Source organism: Columba livia, chromosome 5, assembly GCF_036013475.1.
Source record: "Columba livia isolate bColLiv1 breed racing homer chromosome 5, bColLiv1.pat.W.v2, whole genome shotgun sequence".
NCBI classification, from domain to species: Eukaryota; Metazoa; Chordata; class Aves; order Columbiformes; family Columbidae; genus Columba; species Columba livia.
The window spans coordinates 65098380-65121282 of record NC_088606.1 but is presented as its reverse complement, the minus strand read 5'-3'; the positions used below and the strand labels follow the sequence as shown (position 1 = coordinate 65121282).

Below are 22903 nucleotides of genomic sequence, written 5' to 3'. Positions count from 1 at the left end.
CTGTCAGAAACGCACTGGGATTTGGTGGCATATGGCACAGAGTTAATGAACATCTCTGCATTGCTTCATCGTTGTCCAGCCACTGCATTACCAGTGCAAATTTGATTTCCCTAAGTGATCAGTGTCTTATCTTGCTGAAATTAGTGGATCATTATCAAATTATGACTTTTTTTTTTTTGCACTTAACATAAGTGACTTAATTGTCCTTTGATTATACGGAGTTTCATTGCAATCCTAGGAGGGGAATGCAGAGAAGATGTAGTTACAAAGGAAAAAGGAGATCCCTCCTCAACCCCTCCTGTCTGGTGACAAAGCCACTCTCTGTACCTTCATCTGTAGATTCTCTGTCTCTATAAAACATCTGCTGCAGTATTTCAGACCTTCATGATGTTTTCCAGTGAAGTGCGGGCGTAATTTATTTGGTATGAATCTTTCAGGCAGCACTCGGGAACCAAGGTCGTCTTTGTCGTGTGTGGAAACCTGATCTGACCCGTGGTGGGGATCTGACCTAAATGTCTCTGTTGTAGCTGCTGTGTACTATGCTACAAAACCTCTGTTTCGGGGAAAAATGTAAATCCATTAATGTTGCAAGCGTTTGCTTGGGATTTTGGCTGAGAAACTCAATGCCTTGTTAGATCTTAAGAATGAAAGAAAATAATTTTAAGGGGAATGGGAATGTTTTTTGAAGCAATTTTGCTGTCCTTGTATCATCTTTAGGCTTCTAAAGATCTCAGGATCTCAGAGGTATCAGGTCCCATAAAACTACCAGAATTAAGAGTACCAGCTGAGTGGCCCATGGGATCCCCCATCCCAGACCTGGGAGCAAACCAGATATAAGGACTTGGTGTATAGACTCATAAGACATTTACATGGGCCGCTTGTAGTAATTTGGACTTTTCTTCTCCTGTTAGCTAAGTCCTTTCCCCATTTGTGGTTACCAATACGGTTAATAAGGCAGAGTGAGCACATTTCACAGGACCTGCAATATGTCTAAATGGCTCGCCTTGTCTACAATGTCACCTCCCTCACAAATATCAAATGCAGATTTCACTCGGCTCTTTCAGGCGACGTTCCCGCTGTATTTTCAGCTGCAGGAGACTATTCTGACTAGAAACCAGAGTTATTTTGTAACTCGCTATTTTCATTGTTATCAAAAATTACTTGATTTTTGTGTTTATAAGCAGTAATCATTGTTTTACCTAGAAGAGCTTAAACCAGCAGGAAGCAGAACAGTCTTTTTGTCCATCAGTTGTTAACAATTCTGGTTATTAGTTTTCCCTGAAATAGAAGCCAGACCTGATTTCTCATGTGTAATGGTTGGTAGTGGGGTTGTGTGTTTTTGTTGTTATTTGTGGTGGTGGTAGGGTTTTGTTGGGTTTTGATTTGTGTGGTGTTTTTTATTGTGTTTGTTATCCTAATGTAGCTGTGGGATTGGGAAAGCTGTGCTGTGTCATGCTGGAGAAGGTCTCTGTGTTGGTGGTTTGTGTTATGGAGCAAGGATCGGTGGAACATTCCTTCATTGAGTAAATGATGAGTGGCACCACTAAAAACTATATGAACCCTGTCTTTATAATGTCAGACTCATACAACTGATTTTGGTGGGAATATTCCTGTTTCATCTGAGTTATTTTCATTTAGACAATTTTGTTGAGACCCCTCAAAGTTCTTGGGTGTGATATCAAGAGAAATAAAATTGGAACCCAAAGCTATTGTTGAGACCCCTCCAAAAAGCTACATGTTGCCTTTGACTTGAGAGCTGAAGCTCTTTGTTTTCAGTATCAGAACAGGGAATCAGCCCATGAGAAGTTAATTCTTCGACCACATGAAGCCATTTCCTATGGGAAATACAAAATGTATCTCTGCTTTGCCTTTTCGGAAAGTGAAAGATTCACGTTGTATGGAAAACAAAGCTTTGCTGGATGAAAAATTTGGGGGAAAAAACAGTGAAGTTGAGGAGCATCCTGTAACTGAGGCAGAGATGGCTGCAGAAATTGGGTCCGACTTGGTATTTGAATCTGTGGGCGCTGCCCTTGTTGTTTTGCCAAGGCTTTTGCTGGCGTAATAAGGGGTATTTTGGATCAAAGCGTTTGCTCAGGGTAAACCTTGAGACCCATTTCTTGTTTCCTCTTACAACAAATACTGCTGTAACATACAAGGCTTACCAGGGAATGAGCTTAAGGTTTATTATTTATCTAACTTTTAAAATAACATTTAAAAAAAGTAACATTGTGGTTGCAACTAGCACATTTTAGGATATTCAAAGCATAGGTTGAGACTGGTTTAAAATCTGTTAAATAGCTTGAAAGTATTATTAGAATTTCCTCTTTAGGGCATGGCTTGACATCAGTGCAAGGATGTTTAATAAAATTAAGGAATGTTTAATTTTATGTAATAAACGAGGTCCAATTCTTTTCTGCCTTGCAGCTCATATCATTGTAGTTACACAAGTTGAATATGAAGGTGGAATGCTAAGTTACATGGTCAAACTTCAAGGCAAAGAAGAGTCAGATCCAATATATCTTAATCATAATATATATATATTTTAATAATCATATTAAAGTACATTCAGAACAGACCAGTAATAATTTTAGTTCTAAGGCATGTAACTAATTAGACACCCAAGCAGTGTGAAGTGGTGCAGTCAGGGGAAAAAAATTGCCTTGTATTCTATTATGACTTTATATCTAAAATCTGCTTAATTGAAACCCAGAAAAATACTGATATTCTTGGAGAGGAATCTCAAATTGGAGTTGATAAATAAGTTCTTAGTAAATGCTAGTTACTCTGACCAAATCAGACCAGGCTCCAAGTCATAGTCTAGATTTGGCCAGTGTGGGGAGCAAATTAAAGTAATTAGCACTTTTTTTTTGTCACTGTCATGTCAATATAGACCAACTTTTAGAGTGATTTGAAGCAGGTTGAAAACAGTAATAAATTATTTTGGACATTCACAGGGTCAGGGTGTGTTCTGTTCACTGATGTTCAATACACTGAACTCAGCAAAATGCTTTGGTTATTTACAACAGGCCGTGCTGTAGCTTTTTTATATTTATTCACTGCTTCATATTTTCAGATGCAGAAAAATAAAAATGCCAGTAAGCTGTGGGAGTAATCTTTAGTGATGATAATATATGGGAAAATAAGATGATATTTGAAACCTGTATTCATAGTTCTCTGCTATCTTAATAATCCACCAAAAACATAAACCAAGTTGATTAACTTTTACAGTAGCGTTTTTGTTTTTATTTTCAAGCAAGTGATAATCCCTTTCAAATACTAGAAGCATTAATTCAACATCAGCTTTGGTGACTAGAAAAGCTTCGTTTAGATAAAAGTTGTTTTCAGGCCCCCTACGTGGGCAGCTCAGCGTTTGTTTACCCTTCAGAGAAATCTGTGCCTTTTAAAGCGGCAGGAGGATGTTGAGATTTGGATGTATGTATCTTGAGGTAGAATTTGCATTTCCATTTGATGTAGCCTAGAGCACTCTTTCATTTTAAATATCACCGTCTCCATTCCTTTCTTTGCTGTTGGCATTTCTGCTTCTCTCCTCAATACCGTTCCTTGCACACACGCGATTGTGCTTCGCTAATACTAGGAGTTCCTGCTTGGCTTTTTTAGAGTGGATGATAGTTCTGTCTTTTCATCTTTTTTTCCTAAATGCAATTTCACTGATGATTTTTCATTCTGTATCTCTGCTAGTTCAAGTGGCCGCACAAAATATTTGCATTTTTTTTTAATCCTGCATAACTAACCCATCCTTTTAAAGCCAGGTCTCTGGCCTTTGGAGGTGACCGCAGAGATTGGCCACAGGAGCAGGACAAGAGCACCTTGGCCCCTTTCTTTTGGCCAGTAGAACAGGGCTGTATGGATGGATAGATGATGGTACATATGGCTCATGAAAAGACATGGCAATGATGAAATCTAAACTCCTTTGGTGCATTGTATCTCCTGTAGAACAACGTCTTTGGGAGGAGCTGCCTGTCGATACCATTCCTCAGCATCCTATCCTTTCAATTGTTGAAAGCTCACCAAATCTCTAAAACTTGGTAATTATTACATGCGTTTGCATGTTGGGAAGCAGAGAACAGGGCACATCAGGTCACAGAGCTGGGATTACATTCAGAAAGTCATAATCCAAAGATAACCCTGTCCTAAGAGATTTTTGAAGTAGGATCCATAGAAGATTTCCTCGTGAAAGCTGACCCTTGGATTATTGTCCTCTTCAGACCATTATGAGATCAGTTTCTAATTATTTTATTTCTCAGTTGCTCTGCTTCTCTATCAGTGTTGTGTTTTGGCAAAAGCTACTAAGAGAAGTACCCTCTTTCATTTACCACTTTCTTTTTCCTTTGTTTGTAGTGAGGAGACTAATACCTGCCTTGATTAAAGGGAATTACCTGTAAAGGGTGAATAGTGAGCGGCCCTGGGGATTCATTAACGTTTGTAGAACGGCATAAGGTGTCTGGTGATATTAGTGCTCCAGTAAGAGGTTTTCTCCTTTGCTGTCATACACCTGACCACAGTGGGTAAAACCCGATTGCTTATTTATCTCCCCAGCTCATGGTCTGAGCCCCTCGCGATGCCCACTGAGATTTCATTGTGTGAGTGATTTTGCAGAACATAGATCCTGCGAACAAACCATCCTGTGTGGAAACTCCTACAAGCAGAGAAATGCTGTTGCAAACTGTGTCTTTTGGCCGGTGCCTCTTCAGTCTACTGGTATTTTTGTTACTTTGTTTAGCAGCTTTTTCCGTTGTGTACTGACTCAATAAACTAATATTGCAACGACTACAACAAAGGCTTATTTCTTGGTGCGCTGCTGAGCTGTTGAGCTCGCCCACTTCAGGGTGGAACTTAGAATGGACCATGAGCAGCTTTCCACTACTCCTATGTTTATTTTAATCCTTGGTGTTACACAGGGCTGCTGGCAGGAGCCAGGTGATGGTATAGATTCTAGCAGCGTTTATACTGCTGTGACATGTGCTGCACACGGATGGCAGGAAGAGAGGCCAAAGTACATTAAAAACAGTGATCTGGCCCTCATAGTGTAGAATTATCAAGCAGACATCAGAGGCTAACTTTAAAATATTTTAAAAATATTTTTCTTTGTAGCAGAATGGGTTCTGATTTACTCTAGAGTTTGTTGAAGAGTTACAAAGGAGTATGTCCTTTCTTCCTGCTTCCGTTCCCTGCAAGAGTTAGGGTTGTAGCAGTGCTGTCTCTCTAAACCTCCTTTTCCTCAGGCATCTTAAAATTTACACTGAAGCATATTCTCATAATAGAGATGAGGCTGCAAAGTAGATTATTGCATTGTGCATTACCTCTCAGGAAAGATCTGAGTCTTTACTGATCGTGGGCTCTGTGGTTTATTCTGCCAGTGACACCTGCTGCTTTAACACTGTTTTTGCTTAATACCCCCTTGAGTCTTTCTGAAACCAGTGAGCTATGAACATTTGTAAAGGTTGGCAGGAGCAGATCTGTAGTGAACTGATACACTTCCATGGGGAAATTAGAAATAGCCTTTGATGATAAAGTAAGACAGCAATAAATGCGATAGTCCATTCTGACTTCCTCCATAAAACAGTCCATATGCCTTCTTCTGAATTGCTTCGATATTTTATTTGGTTCCTGTTATGATATATTATTTGCCCTTCCTCTTCTCTTGCAAATGAAACAGAGCTTTTTGAATCTTGTCCTGAGATACGTATTTTCCAGTTCTCAAGTCGTTACTGTTGCTCTTCTCTGAAGCCCCTCAGAGGGTTAATAAACCTGTCGAATTGTTGCACACAAACCAGCACTAAAACCAGCAGGTAATAAAGCCTGTTTTTGCTTGATAACCACCTGTTCTTATCCACAAGAATTGTGTTGCCCCTATAACCACGGCAGAAACCTCGGCATCGCAATGTGCATCAAATCAATGGTGCTCTTTCCTGGCCCTCGAATCTTTCAGGTTCACCGAATTCATGAAGAGTCCCTTGATCTGGGACATTCTTAGTTTCTCCTTGTTACAACATTATATTTGCTGTATTGAAACACCTTTTCATGGCTCTGGTCAGCATATATGAGCTACTTTAATTTTGATCATTTTCTTTATCATTTATTTCTCCCATTACTTATGTGCCACCTGCAAGTTTTGTAACTGCTTTATGCTCCTTTAAGGCTTGCTCAGAAAAGGGGGCACTGAAAATTATCCCTGCAGATCACAGTCAATCTGCTTATTTTCTTAATGATAATTTCCAGTGTATCATGTATTTTTAAACCAGTTAGCTCCTTTTCAGTCCAGCTGACGTTTGCCAGGTTGATTTGTTATTATTCTGGTTTTCAGCATGTCAGGAGATGTGAATGCAAGAACCTCGCATCTGCGTTATCGCTTTCACAAGCTGCTGTGAACTCAGCAGAAAATACTGGTTTAACAAGACACGTTTTCCAGAGGGGGATGTTCATTTGCCAGTAATAATACGATCTGCTTCAGCTGTTTGTTAATTGAGTTTCTATCCCTCGTTTTGTGCTCCTGGCTGGGACTTGTGGGTGCTGGTATGTCTGGGACTATCAAGGATGTCTCATTCTTGCTCTTTGAAGGCTGGTACCCAGGACGAATTGTCTGTCTGTCCTCTAGAACCTCCCAACAACTGCTGTAAATCAAGATTCACCCTTTGGGTAGATCCTCATTGGGTCCTCTAACACTGACCAGCGCAGGGAATCTTATCTGCTGGTTTAGAAAATGTTTAATTTGGTGACTGCTGTTTGACACCATCTTAAGATTTATTGTTTTAGGATGAAAATTGTTATCATCTGTTATAATTCTGAGCTATCCTCCCCTTCTCTCCCACATCATACATAACCATATTATTATTGACAACTTCAGTATTTTTAACCAGTATTTTAATTTTTGAGATATTTCCATTTTGTAAAGCATGAAAGGAAAAACAAAGCGGTTATTGACATTTAGGAAAAATAAATAAAACCCCACCTCTTGGTGAGTAGAAAATTTTAATATTTTTGACCAAAATGCATAGAAGAGTAGTAATAAATTTTTCTAATAATGTGCTTCCTTTTCTAAGTAAAAAACATAACAAAGTGTTATGTGATTAAAAAGCAAAAGTAATTGTAATGACAAGAGTGTGACTGTTTAATGACTGCGGAGCAAGCTGTTAGCGCACATATTTTTCATAGGTAAACAATGGATTATTAGCGAACGGATTTCCGTGAGCTTTCTTTATAGTAAACGTTGCACAGACAATGACCGTACGCACCGAGTTCATTCATAATGTCTCCAACACCTGTTTCCTCCTGTTTTTCCACCAGTTTTATTTGGAAAGTGTTGGGAATTGGAGTGATGTCTCATTAGAGCGCGGGCTGTGCTGGGGACACGCGTGTTTCTCTGTCATTGAAAACTTGCTGCTGAATAACAAGTGTATTGTTTAGCACTTTAATAGGGATGTTTAGATGCCCATTAGAGCTGTAAATAACGTCCTTTTCTGAAGGCTCAACTTAATATCTTCATGTCAACATGTACATGGCGTCAGAGTTCATGATAAAGCTTTCTGGGGAGCTCTAATGCTTTATAGTTTAAGAATTCAATGCAGCGATTGGGGAAGAACTCTGGGGGGCAAGAGGTCGTGCTCAGATTTCGCCAACTTCAATCCCAATCTTATCTCTTTCGCTCTGTCAAGGGAGCCTAAAAGAGAGATAGGAGGATGAAAGGCAGGTCCCAAGTCTTGCTTTTTAATGGAAGAAATAAATGCCGGTTACACCCGGCAACCGTATCAGAACTCTGGTGATCTTCGTCCCAAATCAAGGCCGGCTTAGGGGAATCCATTAAATAAAAGCTTCTAAAAGCAACGCAGATCTTAATTAAGGATATTAATTAATTTGAAAATTAGGTTCACAACTCACACTTTAACCTCAGGAGCTTTGCTTCATTAGTATTTCAGACTGATTACTGTCCATGCTCAGTTGGCCCATAAGGGATAAAATGAGAGAATACTCCAAATCTCAGCTACACTTCATTTAATGTAAAAATAGACAGAAAACTGTATTCAAAGAAACAAGACTGGTTGGCTGAAGAGTAATTAAAGCCCATGTCCTTCCATCTATATCTGGTCTTTTAATCTGCTTGTTTGTATCTGAGCCCCTCTTTGAGGGGCCAGTTGGGCTCTACCCTGTTCCCCAGGCACTAAAGTGGTAGGAAAAGGTCCCAAAACCAGAATTTCCCCTGCCATGGCAAGATGAGAAACCACCACTTTCTGTGACCTCTCCTTTGCTTCTCTCAATCCCTGGTTTGGTGCCAGGTCGAGGGGTTGAATGAAAACATTTGTGTGCACAAACCAGCTGAGCAGATCATCAACAACCTTTTAAGAGGCTTAGGAGATGTCTGAGGCTCCTCGGGATTGTGCTGTGGGTTGTCTTGGCCCCTTGTATGGGCCGTAATCTTGCGAGTGTAAAGCTCCTTGTGCCTCGGCTCCCTTTTTTCTATAAATTTGTCTTAAGTGTGTGTGTTTTTTGGGAGCAGAGCATAACCTTTCAGTCAGGATATTTAGCCAGGTGCCAGCACATCGATGGCAAAGCCTTGGGATGTCTCCACCGTGTCAGCAGCGGGGAAGGGACACATTTAAGCACCGCAGCTCCTCAGAGGTGCTGGTAAGATGCTCTTACAAAATCCTTTTGGCATCGCACCCGGGCGTCTCCCTCCGAGTGCATTCATTCATTCATTCATTCATTCAGGGCTCTGTCAGCAGGTTATTGTCCCTGCTTGTGACCCTCCTGAGGACCATACATCTTGTATTTGAGCCCTCAAAGGGGCTCTGACCTTCTCCTCTTCTGAATGTCGGAGGAATGACCTTTCAGCAGGGTACTCGGTTATGTAGATTTCCCTGTGCTGGGGCTTTGGTCCACGTTGGTGTGAAGTGAAAGAACAAGGGTGCTTTATTCACAGGATAAGATTCAAATTTTAATTCTGTGGTTCAAGTGTAACCTGTGCGTATAAAGTCTTAAACGCTTTCAACATGCAGCTCTTTTTCGGTGTGTTCAAGCTACCAGTATTGGTGGGGAAATTCTTTTTACATTGAAGGAATGTTACTACTCTTCGTTTCTGTAATTATTCCTTCTTTCTTATCACTTAAAAATAGTCAGAACAGGATAACAATTACAGACTTACGGAATGAAATCCAAGTCATAGAAACATAACTGTTAAATAAAAGACTTCAATACAGAGATGCATACCTTTTTACCTTTTTTTTTTCTTATAGAAATGCGTATATGCAGAATTTCAAATGCTTATTTACTAATTTCTTGTGTTATTCTTCAGCAAGATACTGATGGGTACATGAAACAACCTAGCCGGTAAAATCATGCAATAGTGGCAATTTTAGCTAAGAAAGTGATTGGTTTGGGTACAACTTGGTGTCCCCCCCTTCCTTTTTATTATTTTGTTTTCTTTAGTATCTTAGCTGCACGGTGAGAACAAATTGGGTATATTTACTTCTTTTGGCCTCAGAAGACTGCACCTTTAGAAGTACAGGATCACAAATTCAAGTTTTGCAGGCGTAAACCGCATCCCAAAAAAGAGACTCAAGGGCTTCAGCTAAGCAGCAGCCAGTATAAGGACCATATATCTTCACAGGAATATTCAAACACTTGGAAAATGACAGCAGACTATCAGAAGCTGCTCATGGGCTCTGGATCCTTTAACCCTGGGTTATGTGTGCAATCGTTTCTTGCCTCCTCCCTATGGAGCCCGCAGTTTTCTTTGCCTGACTCACAATTTGTATTTGAGGAGAGGGTGGGAAAAGGGGCAGCCTGGGGAACTGCTTCAAACATGTTATTATTTTCCCATAGTTCCTTATCATTTACTTGTGGCTTGGCAAAACCAAAGCCACCAAAGAAACCATCCCAAAAACCCAGGCTTGGGGTGCTCTGGATAGGGATGTACCTGTGACAGGAGCTCCTGTGGTCTCCTGTCCCCCCAGGTCCCTCTGTCACATATAGAACCTTCTCCAGAGCAGAAGGGTGAGGAGCAACAGCCAAGTGCGTGGTGTGAAGCTCCTTTCCCACTGGTGTTTTCATAGGAGCTTGTGCAAGATCTGACATGAATCTTCCCGCAGTTGAGTATCTTGTCTGGACGGCTACACGGGGTAAGACTGTTTGTCCGTCTCAACCGTGACATCAGACACTTCAGGGGAACAGGCAAGAGATTTCAGAAGGATGCAAGAGAGAAGCTGTGGAATAGTCTGGCATTTACATAGATCTTTAATAGCTGTGTATCTTAAATACAGAAAATCTAGCCAACTGTGATATTTCTTGCCATTGAATGCAGTCATTCTGGATATCATAACTACTCTTACTAATCTCTTGAAATGCAAAGCTTATATTCATGAAGTTGATCTATGATGATCCACACAGTGAACCATTTTTTGAGGTGTTATACAGGTTGTTTCAAAAAGATGGACCCAGTTTTAAAGATACAGTGACTTCAGATTGGGTCCATCTTTTTGAAACAACGTGTATTATTCTGTTTTCCTCTTTCCCTTTTACTGAGGGAAAGGCTATTCCTTTCCCATCCAGCAGACTTAAGTACAAATGAAAGTTTAAGTGGAAGCAGCCTAGAGTGCACTAAACGCAGGTAAAACAAGCCACGTTTAGAAGCTGAGCTCCTAGGTTGTCAAATTCAGGAGGAAATCCCCTGTAATTTATTGCTTTGCTCTAAAACGTGCCCAGTACCCGCAGGCATCTTTCTAAACCACGGCTGGCTTGGAACTCTTTTCATTTCTATTTTGTAGGGGTTTATTTTTGCAAAGTATTCTCTTTCACCTTCAGTGCTTCACTACGTCCCTAGCCCACAACTTTAAAAAGTAATAAACAAAACGAAACAAAGCAAGTGTGTTTTGTTGCGTGGTCCAGCAGGAGCTGGACCCTCCTCCTCGAAGGGGTTAAAGCATCGTCCTCCCGGCGCGGCCGTGGGAGGGAGCAGAGCCCGCCCGGCTCTGGGGCTCGGGATGAGACAGACGATCGTTCCGTGACCTTCCCGGCCTTTCTCTTCCCCACGGACATTGTATCTCAGCCGATGGGACCGGATGAGATGAGATGAGGATGAGCGGCCACCGGGCAGGTGACAGCCGAGGTGCAGCCGCCGCCCGGCCGCAGGTGCTCGCTGGGGACCATGAGCGTGATGCTGTGGCGGTGGGAGCAGAACAACAGCGCCATGAAGCTGGTAAGGACTTCAGAACAAAAACCCCTTCAAAAAAACCTGATCTAAAAACAGCGCGTTCATACGGCACTTTGGTTTTTTCCTTCCAGTAGCAAACAGGAGCTTTTGTCCAGGTGCGGTAAATAAATAGCTGAGAGATGGTGAAATATGGAAAGGCTGATGCTGAAGCGATGTTCTCCCCAACTGGAATGCTGTTGTGCAATAGAGTTGCAGCCGGGTCTGTTACTCATTAGTTCATCTTTTGGACTGCTTTAGGTTGTTTCGCGTGTTGTTTCATCGCTGGAGTTAAGCTCATTTAAAAGTAAGAATAGAAACAAAGATTATGCATATAGCTCTCCTTCCTTTATTTATTGTGCCTTTTTCTTCTTGGAAACAGTTTTCTCTCAGTCTTGTTAGAATAATTTTGTCAGCTGGGAGCATTTTGGGTTTTTATTTGCTAAACAGTATGTTTTTAAATTCTTCACCACCACCCCCCCCTCGCCCCCCCCCCCCTTTTTTTTTCCCCTTCCCAGGAAAGTAAAAACCCCTCTGTTCCCTGTAAGTAGAAAGTGTGTGGCAGCTTCATTCCTCCAGCATAAATGAGATCAGGAAACCCATGTACCTGCCTGTCTGTTTGAATTACTGTCCATACCAAGATTTAAACTCTGCTCAAAACTTAGAGAGAAACTCCCTATGAACAGCTTTCTTTTTAAAGCTATTTGATGTTAAAAAAGTATCGAGGCAATGGCTGAGATAGCTTTAAATTCCTTTTCTCTGTCTCGCTGGCAGATTATGTAAACAAAGAAAATTACATTTCTCTGAAGTTTCTATATGAAAGGTTTATTTTCCTGAGGAGTTTGTAATCAAACCCAAGGATTTGCTACAGGTCTAATCCTTTAGCCTTTGTATGTGAAAACTTTCTTGAAATCCATGTGGGAGTCAAAGGTACCTGGCACCTCTTTGTATCAGGCTCTGCGATCATAGAAAATTTATAGTGTGCCCAGCAATTTAACAATCTCTGCTTATTTTCCTTGCCGGGAAAGAGGAGATAAACATGCTTTATTTAAGCATTCTGTTCTAGATAGAAAAGCAGCTCTTCACGTGGGATCAGATAGTTTCGGATATTTCATGCATGAGTAGGCATTGGAATAATGAATTTGTGAGCTGGCAGGGAAAATGTGCGGCTTTGTGTGGGGGTCGCCCAGGCTTGGTTGGAAAGGGAGGCTGGAGTGAGCCCTCCCTCCCTTTTCACATGCAAAGATCTCTTTGGGAAGCTGGGAGAGCTGTGTACACAGGTGTATTAAAAAGTCTTTGCATATCCATTGGCTTTTCAGCCACCCTGTGAATGGACTTTGCAAACAGAATGAGCACCTGTGAGAACCCAAGCATTGAATAGAGCAGAGCAAAGGAGATGGTGAGCTGAGAAATTAAATAGCTGCTAAGTGTTCAAGGCACAACAAAATCTGACCAAGTAATGCTCAGACTGCTGGTAAAGTGCTGGATTTACCAGGAGGAGAAAAGTATGAAAACCTGAACTGGGTGCCTTACTCCCTGTTAACCGGTGGACGTTTATTGTCCTCTGTAATTAGAGAATTGCGGAGATTGCGGGGAGGGCTGTGGGTGCTCCTTGGTCTCAGGGGGTCTGGCAAGGTTCAGCCTAAGGGTCTCAGATGAGCTGAGCTTTGTGCAGAGCTCTTCCATAGGCCTTGACTGGTCCGTAGTGATAAAGTGGATCAAAGAAAGTCAGCTTTATAGTATTTTTTAAATGGAATCCTCAGCTAAGCATCAGAGTAAATAGAACAGACAATGCCCAATGAAAATGTCTCAGGCATCTGAAAATACAAAAGGAAAATGTTTTAATTGGCAACAACTAAGAAGAGGAACCGAAAACCAGAATAAAAACTTTAAAATAAATAAAACAACAAATAAATAACCAAGTCTTGTAGGAGATAAGATGGAATGAGACGTCCTCAGCTGTTTGTCGTGGTATTTAGCTGCAAATGAAAATTTGCCTTTCATAACAATCAGTGAAGCTGTACTGTTCTTTCTATGGCCATGAAGTTTTACACAGCATCAATTTAGTGAATACGCTCTTTCTTACAGTTGTCCCTGTTTCTTCAGAAGATGCTTATCAGCGTTTGCTTAGGGTCAGCTGATTACAGTATACCAAAAATAACCACATATATAGTGTTGAGAGTTTTGGGTGGTGATGGTGAGAATCACTTGTGTGGTTGAAAGATTCAGACTGCAGAAGATTAAGTTTTTTCCACTTGTAATATAGATCTTTTTAGGCAGCATGGCGTAAATTGCTTTGCCTGCTGTTATCACAGAGTCCCCAGATATCAGGTCCTGCAAGACTTAGTTAAGTTTGTAAAAACTGGGATGTTCCTGGAACAGCACAATGCAAAAATAGGTGTCTAACCCTGCTTGAAACTTAGTTTGTGGTAGCTCTTCTTCCAAAATATTGCCCTCGAATTATTTTGGTGAGTGGTAGCCTTATTTCTATCACATCCTGCTTTATAATCCAATTAGCACCCATTTTATTTGTGTGTTTGCTTTATGAAAAGGATGTCAGGGTGATTCTGATGTTCAAGGCACATCTTCATTACTTGCAGCCAAGGGGACTTAGCATAAACTACTCGGGGAAGGCAGTTGTAGAGGGTTAGCAAGCTCACTACATGTGCAACTCTGATCAGGTTATTGAAAAACTGCACTTGCTACTTCTGTGAATGTAGAAATAGATTCTAAATACAACAGCATAAAAACTAGGGAGTGAAGAGGTGGGTGACTTCTGGAAGAGCCCTTTGAGCTACTGCCTTCAGCCTTTGACCCTTTTTCTTTTTGGGGGGTTGTTTTACATCTAGAGCGATGCTGTTTGTTTAGTGTACTTTTCTTGAGAGCTGATGGTTTGGTTGTTGTTGCTTGTGTTAGACTTTCCACCAGTTCACAGCTCTTCTCTTGGGTACTTATAACTTTTTAACACCTGAAGATATTATTTTAAACATTTGGAAATGACTTGTTTCAGAAATATTTGAAAACCATTGCTATATTGGATATAGTGTTGTATACTATTGCGTTGAGGGTAAACCAGCCAGATGTAAAGCTGTATGTAAATGGCTGTAAAGATGATGCAATAATTTCATTTTGGGCGTTTTATCTCTTAATTTAGCTTGAGGAACAAGTTGATGACATCTTTTGATAGACAGACACAGAAAGCAAATTGCGGTTTTGTTAAGGAAAAGAAGTGTAACCAAGATCTGGAGTTGACTGATTCCTATGGAGTCCTTAAGAGTAACTAATAACTATTCCAGCTACTTCTGTAAATAGAATCACAAAATAATTCGGGTTGGAAGGGACCTCTGGAAGTGGGCTGGGCCAACCCCTTGCTCAAAGTAGAGCTCGCTTCAAAGAAATATCAGGTTGTTATGGGCCAATTGATTTTGCCAAGCTCCAAAAACACATGGCTCCTGTCCCAGTGTTTCAGCACTTCCACTGGGAGAAGTTTTTCCCTAAATCTACCCAGAATTACAGTTTTCCTTGCTTGTTTGCATCGCTTGTAACCGAGCAAGAACTGGCATCTAGCTCCTGAAATGTTCCAGACTTTCATTCTGGAAAACTTAGGAAATCTTCATTTTTATGTTAATTATCTGTTTGGGAGAGTGGGAAAGACCTTGACAAAATGTTCGCACAAATCTCTTTGTCATCTGCATAATAAAAGGTTGCTTTTATTGCTGGATATGTCTCCTGAGCAACTCTGATGGGCTTTTCTTGCCCTTTACTGGAGCATATTGGTGTTATTCAGAGGAATGGACAGCCAGTAACTAAGGTGCCTTTTGGTGAATAGGCAGTGCCCGCTTTCTGAAGTACCACCAATTCTTGGGAGAAAAATAACTGCTTAATTCTCATTTTCTTTCTGTTTTGCATTTGAGAGTAGCAGAACAAATTTTAAACATATAGTGTAAGACCTTCCTCTCTTCTTGTTGTTGTTGTTTAACCGTTATGAGTCAGATACACACCTTATGCAAACACGTAATCAATACAAGGATCTTTCCCACTCACAGTTTTATGGCTTGGAGAATTTGCAAAGGGTGATACATTGTTTTTGTGATGATTGAAGGTTGAGGTAAAAAGCATGTGATGCTTTTTCTTTACGTAAGGTTTAAATTGTCCTGGTTTTGAGCAGCCCCAGCCTTGTAGCATGTGTATGGGGCTGTGAAATCTGAGGAGGTTTCCACCTTTTAGAAGATTTTCCCTACTATTTTATCAGTAGAAACATGATAACTAACCTATCTGGATATAACTGGCAGTAGATAACCCCAACCCCAAATACAAACCAAAATACACCCTGGAAAGGTTTTCTTGAGCCTATGAGCAACTAATGAATGAAGATGGTGCATGTGTCTCCTAAGTAAAGAAAGATTCTGGGTTTGACATGGTATAATAAATGACCCCACAGTAAGCCTATGTTACAAGTTTTATTTCTTGAAATGGAATGAAATAAACTTGGTTGAAGAGCCACCTTAGTGTCAGCAGGAGCCAGTATTTTGTTGTGAAATGTACCATAAATAACAGTGTTTCAAAAACAGTTTTTAGATTAACAAACCTTTGAGCTTGTTAGGATTTTATTTAATGTAGTTTGTAACTTTTTTTTTTAGGAAGGGAGTAGCTTTTGTCTTAGTTGGGATGAGGTTTATGGGATACACAGAGCTGGAGAAAACTGAGCAGAGGCTGCTTGGCTGTCACTTTTCACCTCTATTATTGCTGTTTTCAGTTTATAAAACTTCAGTAAGCAGATATAATTCTGGTTTTAGTTTTCTCTCCCTGTAACTCATTTCTGCTTAGATTTTAACATATTCAATAACATGAGACAAAAGAAATGTGCATGTCTTTGCATAAGCACTTTATACATAGGACTATTTGCAAATGATGTCTTGTGCTCATGCAGTGTCGCTCAGCACCATCCCAAATGTGTGCCAGGAGGTCAGTGGTGCCAACTAGACCAGAACTTGAGTTTTGCAGAAGTTAATGGGCCATAAGTTGGGTAAAGCACTAGATTAAAAACCACTAGGTATAAAATAATTGTAAAATTGTGAGTTAATTCAGAATTTCTCCCGTAAAGAGAGTGTTAAAAGATTTATCCACTGTGTATAAAATTTCTGTCCTGGTTTACACGTGGCATCCCCTTCTATTAAATATTTCCCTTTAATGCTCTTATCTCAATGTGCCTTCTGGGCTAATGTATAGCACATAGCAACGAAAACATACTTATTTGGAAGAAACGCTTCATTCGGGAAGAGATTTTCAAGTGCTTAACTTAAAAACTGCAACAGAAGAATTGACTGGGCTGATAAGACGTTTGAAAAGTTATGGGCTGATAGACCTGTTTTTACTAGCTGACTTAGCTATACTTTTCATTAAGTAAGGGAGAGTCGCTGTGGTTCCCTAAGCTTTTGCCGTCTATATTAGTGACTTATAAGCAGTTTATTTGAATAGTCGTAGCATTATCTTGCAGCTGATAATTGACTTGGTGTTGCAATCGGATCACAGAGCTTTTCCAAGCCGAAAAGTTTGGAATCTCTGCCAGTTGATAGATGTCTAGATTGAAACCTTAGTCGCTCACACTCTACTCTAAACAGCAAAGTGCAGTTTTGTGTTTCACAGGTTAGGATATTTCTATTGCATATGGTCATATATTTCCCACCATTTTGTTTACTCACAGTTGAAGAAATGTTATTTTGATGCAGAAGCCTGCTCAGCATAGTGTGTTAAAAGGACACACAGATCTTTTTCCCAAGGAGGGTTGGTCAGGAGGAGACAACACAACTGTGAACTTGCAGCATCATAATGCTGTGGAAAAGGTAAATTTGTTCCTAAGAGGTATGCGGAGGGGTAAGTGTGAATGCATTGAATCTACCAGGAGGCAGAAGAAGCCTCATATGGAATATTACACACAGTTGTGGTATCATTTATGAAAGATCAGTTCAAAAGGAACAAGAGTTGTTGGGTTGTCCAAGAGAAAGAAAAATCAGTTTCCTTGATGCTCGTAATCAGGAAAACAAGGATAATGTGGGCGTAGGAGTGTTCAATGTGAAGACACCAAAATACAGAAGAGTCTTTCTAATCAGGCTCTTTCCAAGAGGTCAACATCAATATGCCTTTTAGGAGAGACTTTGTTCATTTTATGACAGCAGATGTATCGTATAGTTGGTACAATTGATGGATGCAGGTACTTTCCTATTTAACTCCAGGAGCTCTGGATTCAGTAACAGGAACATGTGTGTGTGTACTGGGACATACCATTAAAAAAATGTACTTTTTTTTACTTTTTTCCATCACAAGACACTGAAGGAAGATTAAAAATTATACTCACTTTACTAAAAATCTTATTATTTCATTTATGGTGCATGGTTTTGTGCTGACTGTTGTAGGGTACAGAGGGATGGTTGCAGATGGTGAGTATTTAATAGCATGTGAGATGGAGGGATGTTTTTTTAGTCAATGTCAGATTTTACTATTACAATGTACTGCTTACCATAACCGTGTCGTGTTCATGGATATTAAATCTCAGAATGGATAAGCTTATATTCTCTTAGTCTTCATGGAAGGCTGCCCCAAAATTTTCCTCCACACTCATCTCCTTTGAGATACTCATAGCTTGTTCATACCCATTTTGGGGGGTTATGCCAACATGTCTGTTAGCAGTTCTGTTCCTAGACAAAGAACATCTTACTTTGTGAAGTTTAAATAAAACAAATTCTTAGAGTTTCCTTTTGCAAGACAGTTTCTTAATTGCCCAAGTCCTTTTCTGTACCATTTCTAGTCCGAATTCCTCCTCCTTCAACACAGGTGTTAAGAACCATATGAGATTTTTCAGATGAAATCTTATCAGAATATTGTGCAAGGTCTTTAATATGATTAATTTTTGTTAAAATGTTACATGTTTGTAACTATTCAGTTTCTCAACCAACCACTACTTGCATTTTTTATTATCAGATAGTTCATGATTCGGGTCATTATGGTGAGGCCAGGACTGCTCAGATGTTTTCTGTGCTGCCTTTTCTGTCTGAAAAGACTTCAAATATTCACCATTCCCTTCCGATATGCTTGTTTATTGTCATAACGGATCTGCCTTTTCGTTTTGAAATGTACACAGTTTTGTTTGACAAACATAAATCCCTTATAGATTATCTGGACAGTTACTAGATTTTATTATAATGATCCTAATCTTGTTGTCTAAGGAAAATGACCTTGCATAACTTCAGTTAAATATTTCTTGAGGGTAATTACTACGAAGGTGAAGGAGGAGAGATGGTTTTGGTGCGGAAGGGCATTGTACTTCAAAGAGGCTTCTGAACTAAGTAGTTGTGTATCTTTTTTTATCAATACCTTTTTAAAGGAAGTACTGGAGACCTTCAAGAGCATTCCTGAGTATCCCATTTCAATTAGTTGCATGCATATTATTGTTCTAGCATTTTATACCATCATGGCTACATTGCAATGTGCACAACACTCACCTGTGAAATAGTTGGGCGTTATAAAGCAAATTGGTTTTTTGCTCTATGCTTCACCTGGCAGCCACTGAGAGATTTGTTAAACCCTTTCTATGGGCTGTTTCCTTTTTCAGAAGTATTTTTTGTTGGGTTTTTTGTTTGGTGGTGTTGTTGTTGGTTGTTTTTTATTTGTTTGGTTTGTTTTTAAACCAACCAAAATGCACATAAATAATTTGAGTTCAGAATTAGACTACCACTAGATTCAATACAAGGTATATGGAAAGACCAGTATTTTCTAAGACTTACCTACATTTTGGCTTGGTTTTGGGAGGGTGCTACCTTGTTCTCCTGAGCTCTGTGATGTGTGTTTTAGAATTTAGAAGGTAGAAATATTTGGGTTTTGATTTTGATTAAAGACATTCCAGTGGAAAATTTCCATTAGGAGAGGCTCCACAATATAGGATACCAGGTTTCTTAAGGATGGGATGACTGGGAAATTAATCTGTTCTGGTCTTCTGTAAAAACATATTATTTTCATGACTAAGTGTGGATTTAGGAGGCAATTTTTTTGCCTTTTGAAAAACATTATTTAAATCATGAGATTGCCTGGGTTCATTTACTGAGATCCCAGCCGTGTTGTGTGAGGTGCTACTGAAATGTAAAGTGGCAGCTCTTGCCCTGGAGGTGTGTAGTATAAATATGTCTAAGAAGTCTTATCTAAATAAGACAGACAAGGGGTGGGAGGGGTGACAGACCTATAGAGAAGAGATTTACTCAGGGCTGAAAACTTTATTTTTAAGGAATATAAAGAGGAATTACGCCTGCCATTCTGGGCACCTTAGTCTCATGCAGATATGGTTCTTTTTCTGTCCTGTCAACAACTTGTGTTTAAAATATTGAAAATATTGCCGGGTTGGCTTTTTCCTTTGTTGAGAGAGAATGAGTCTATGTAATTAGGTACCGTGCCACCACATCAACATGCTACTATATCTCCTTGTCCGCAGATGACCTGTCATTAACTGATTAACAGCACTGAACGGCCTTTCCTGTCAGGAGAGGAAGCCACTAGGCTTCTTACTTTCTTTAATGCATTTATATTGCATGGAACTCGATTTTTCCTGCTCTGAAGTCATCAGTTGCTGGGCTCAATCCTGTTTCCACTGAAGTCCACAGCAGGGCAAGAGAACGTGTGGGCTCTTTGGGACGTGTATGTTGACGTGGGTGTTGGTGGGACCGTCCAAAATCAGTGGCCACTTCAACATTAGAAGATCTGTTTAAGATGGTGCCTTCAGTCTTTGTTTCTTAGACGTGTATATGAATAATCTATAATGTTTTGAAGATTGGAATTAATGAGGGGATAGCACCATACCACTGTACACGTCACTCATTTTCTCATTGAGGGAACCGACCTGACCTGATGATGCGGACAGGAAATTTAATACAGACTTGAGTGGGTGCTTGGGAGGCCTTCCTGTAAGATTAGACATTTTGTACATAAATAGAAGTACACAGAAATATACTGCAGGTCACTTTGAGCTGAAAATAAAATGCTCAGTAAATTGAGTTTGTACTGAGAGGTAAAACAGTACCTTGAATCCAAACTGCATAAAAGCAATAGCTTATTTTTTATGATGATGCTTAATATTAGGCTTACTGTCCATTTTCAAGTATTTTTTTTTTTTTTTTGTTTTGTAAGATAAAGATCCTTTAATGTAATTTTAAAGGTAGATTGACTGGAGGACAGAGGACTGGCTACATGTGTTTAACAACAATGTGAATGGGGCCATGTGTTGGGTTCAATTTGGTGTCAGCTGTTCATTGCTGATCTTTGACTGGTTAATTTAATGTTCTCTGACATTTGCTCAACAAGCGTTTATTTTTTTTCTCCATCTGACAAGTGATTGCCAATTAATTGACTGATTAGAGAATAAGAAAGTCTGGAGGCAGCACAAAGCAGAGTGCAATACTTTTGGGGGCCCGTGGATCATTTGCTAAACATTGGAAAGGAGAGGGAAATTTTTAACCTCATGTAGAAGTTATAGGTTTATTACTTTGTTAGACATCTGCTTTACTGGTTAGACACAACTGATGCTAATTGTGTTTAATCCTTCCGTGGGGGTGGAGGTCGGTCCTGGGGCTGGTAAGTGCTTTCATGAGGTCTGCCGGTCTTAGCTGTGCCCGTGGAAAAATCAGTCTGCTAATCTGATCTTTGGGTTATTTGCTTTTTGAGACGAGCATCTGCAGAGAGTTTGGAAAATAAAATGTCAGCAACGTGACACAGGTGTCCCTGAAGCATTTGCAAAGCCCTCCCTTATCATCCCCATCCCTTACCATCCCCATCCCTTACCCGAGCATTGTCACCTCGTAGTTTATAAAGAGAAAATTTAAAGGGTCACAGAAGCGTTAAAAACACTGCCAAGATGTCATATAGATAGTCTGAATAATTTACTGTGCTATTTGCTACTAGTTATACTAAAAATAGGAAAAATTGATAATGTAGAAATACAGAAACAGGTGTGCTAAATGCAGTTACATCATTTGTAAATGTTTCACTTGGAATTGTATTGCTAAGAGCTTATTTTCTGCATTGTTGGTTTGCAAAACTGTGGGCAAATGTCAGCAGAAAAAACTGCAGGCGCAAACAACTTCTCCTCTGGGCCACGGCTTGGCTTTGCGAGCTGATGCGTTGGTGATGGATTCAGTCCGATTTAGGGTACCAAACATCAGCATTATTCCATACCATGTTTTATACCACATACATACTTGGGTTTTTTAATTTTCCAGCTGTGATCTCAACATCTAAGATGGCTTGATTTTAAACTAAGCCCAATTCTTACCAGTTTTTGCCAAAGCTAGTTCTTACTCAATAATTATTTCTTAGGTCACCTGTGGTGTAGCAGCAGTAAATTTTTGCCTTTTGCACTAATAAAATGAGGTTTGAGGACTTAATGGTACATGCCAAAGCATCCATCGATCCTTCAAAAAACCCTCTAGAAACTTCTGAACCATAGTAAAACAATCTGTATCTTTTCTAGGTGCTACCATACCAGCTTATCGATATTCTTTACAGTGTGCACTGGGAAACGTTCCTGCTAGTTCTGCATGCTCTTCAGAACCATCTCTGCATGACTCCCCTGAATATGTGAACTTAAATATATGAATATAGTAAGTCAAACGTGAACATATTCTTTAAGTGGAGAAAAACAGCCCTTCAGGGCTAGTGGTTGGCATGGTCATAATCACTGCAAATGAGCTCTTCATTGTGCCTTTTCAATCAGAATGGCAAAGGGTAATTTTCCTGGTCAATCTGCAGAAGACAACACTTTCACCAAGTATTAGAACATCTGGTGAGCATGAAGTTGTGCTTCAGCTGCTCCTGGTTGTATGGCACTAAACTGAAAGGACGGAGAAATTTTCATGAAATTTTGAGAGCATTTAACATAAAACCTGTCTTGATTTGCTGCTTTACATTTTAAACTGAATTCTTGTTAAAGCTGGTAAGATGTTGATGCATTTTGAGTTACTGATTGTTTTTTCATGGCTGTGATCACTTCATGATGACCTCATGCCCTGAAGCTTCAATATTCCTTATAATGTAGAAGTTTGGCCAATCTATTTTTCAAGGCATTACATAAAAGAAATCAATGAGAATGCTGTTGAATTTAGTTGCTTCTCCCATTTTAAAAATGAGATTGCATTCTGATTACTTACAGTTTCTTCTATACTCTTCAGGTCTCTTAGTGCTGGGGCCAGAGTGGATGAGCTGAAACTAATTTCTGTAAGGATCGTTTTTCTCAACTCTAAATATAAATCTGCCCTGTGCAGCAAAGCAGCTGCTGCCTTTGTCAGCTCTGATATAGCTCAGTACGATTTTTTTTCCTCTTTATTGGCCTTTGTGTCAGAATCTGATAGGGACAAGCATGTGCTCCTTTAGCGCTTGCCTACAAATGTCACTCACCTCGGTGCGGTCCTTAGAGCGATGTCCATGGCCCAGCTGAAGCGGCCAGATTCTCGCAGCACGTCACCAGTTTATATTTGAAATGCCTTTGTCATTTTGCTGAGGCCGCTGGACGTGTTGTAGCGGTAAATACAATCAGGAGGGAAAGGATAATGCTGGGTGGTCCTGCTCTTCGGGAATCCAACAGGAGAAAAACCTGCAAGAGACCTTTGAGAAATTATTTGTAGAGGTAAAAAATGGATCACCCATTTGACCCTAGTGATGAAGAGA

General features: G+C 40.0%; 1 protein-coding gene across 8 annotated transcripts in view; it reads left to right on the top strand.

The window, feature by feature from the left end:
• NAV2 (neuron navigator 2) overlaps positions 1-22903 on the top strand; it is a 372685-nt gene that overhangs the window by 180728 nt on the left and 169054 nt on the right. The window contains exon 1 of one of the 8 annotated variants that reach the window (XM_065065519.1): positions 10941-11209. The exons of 6 other annotated variants lie outside the window; for them this stretch is intronic. In XM_065065519.1, the coding sequence (XP_064921591.1) occupies positions 11159-11209 (51 nt within the window). In that variant the 5' untranslated portion in view covers positions 10941-11158. Of the gene's footprint in view, positions 1-10940; positions 11210-22903 lie in introns of those variants that run through there. One more of the 8 variants, XM_065065516.1, reaches the window with a different exon arrangement.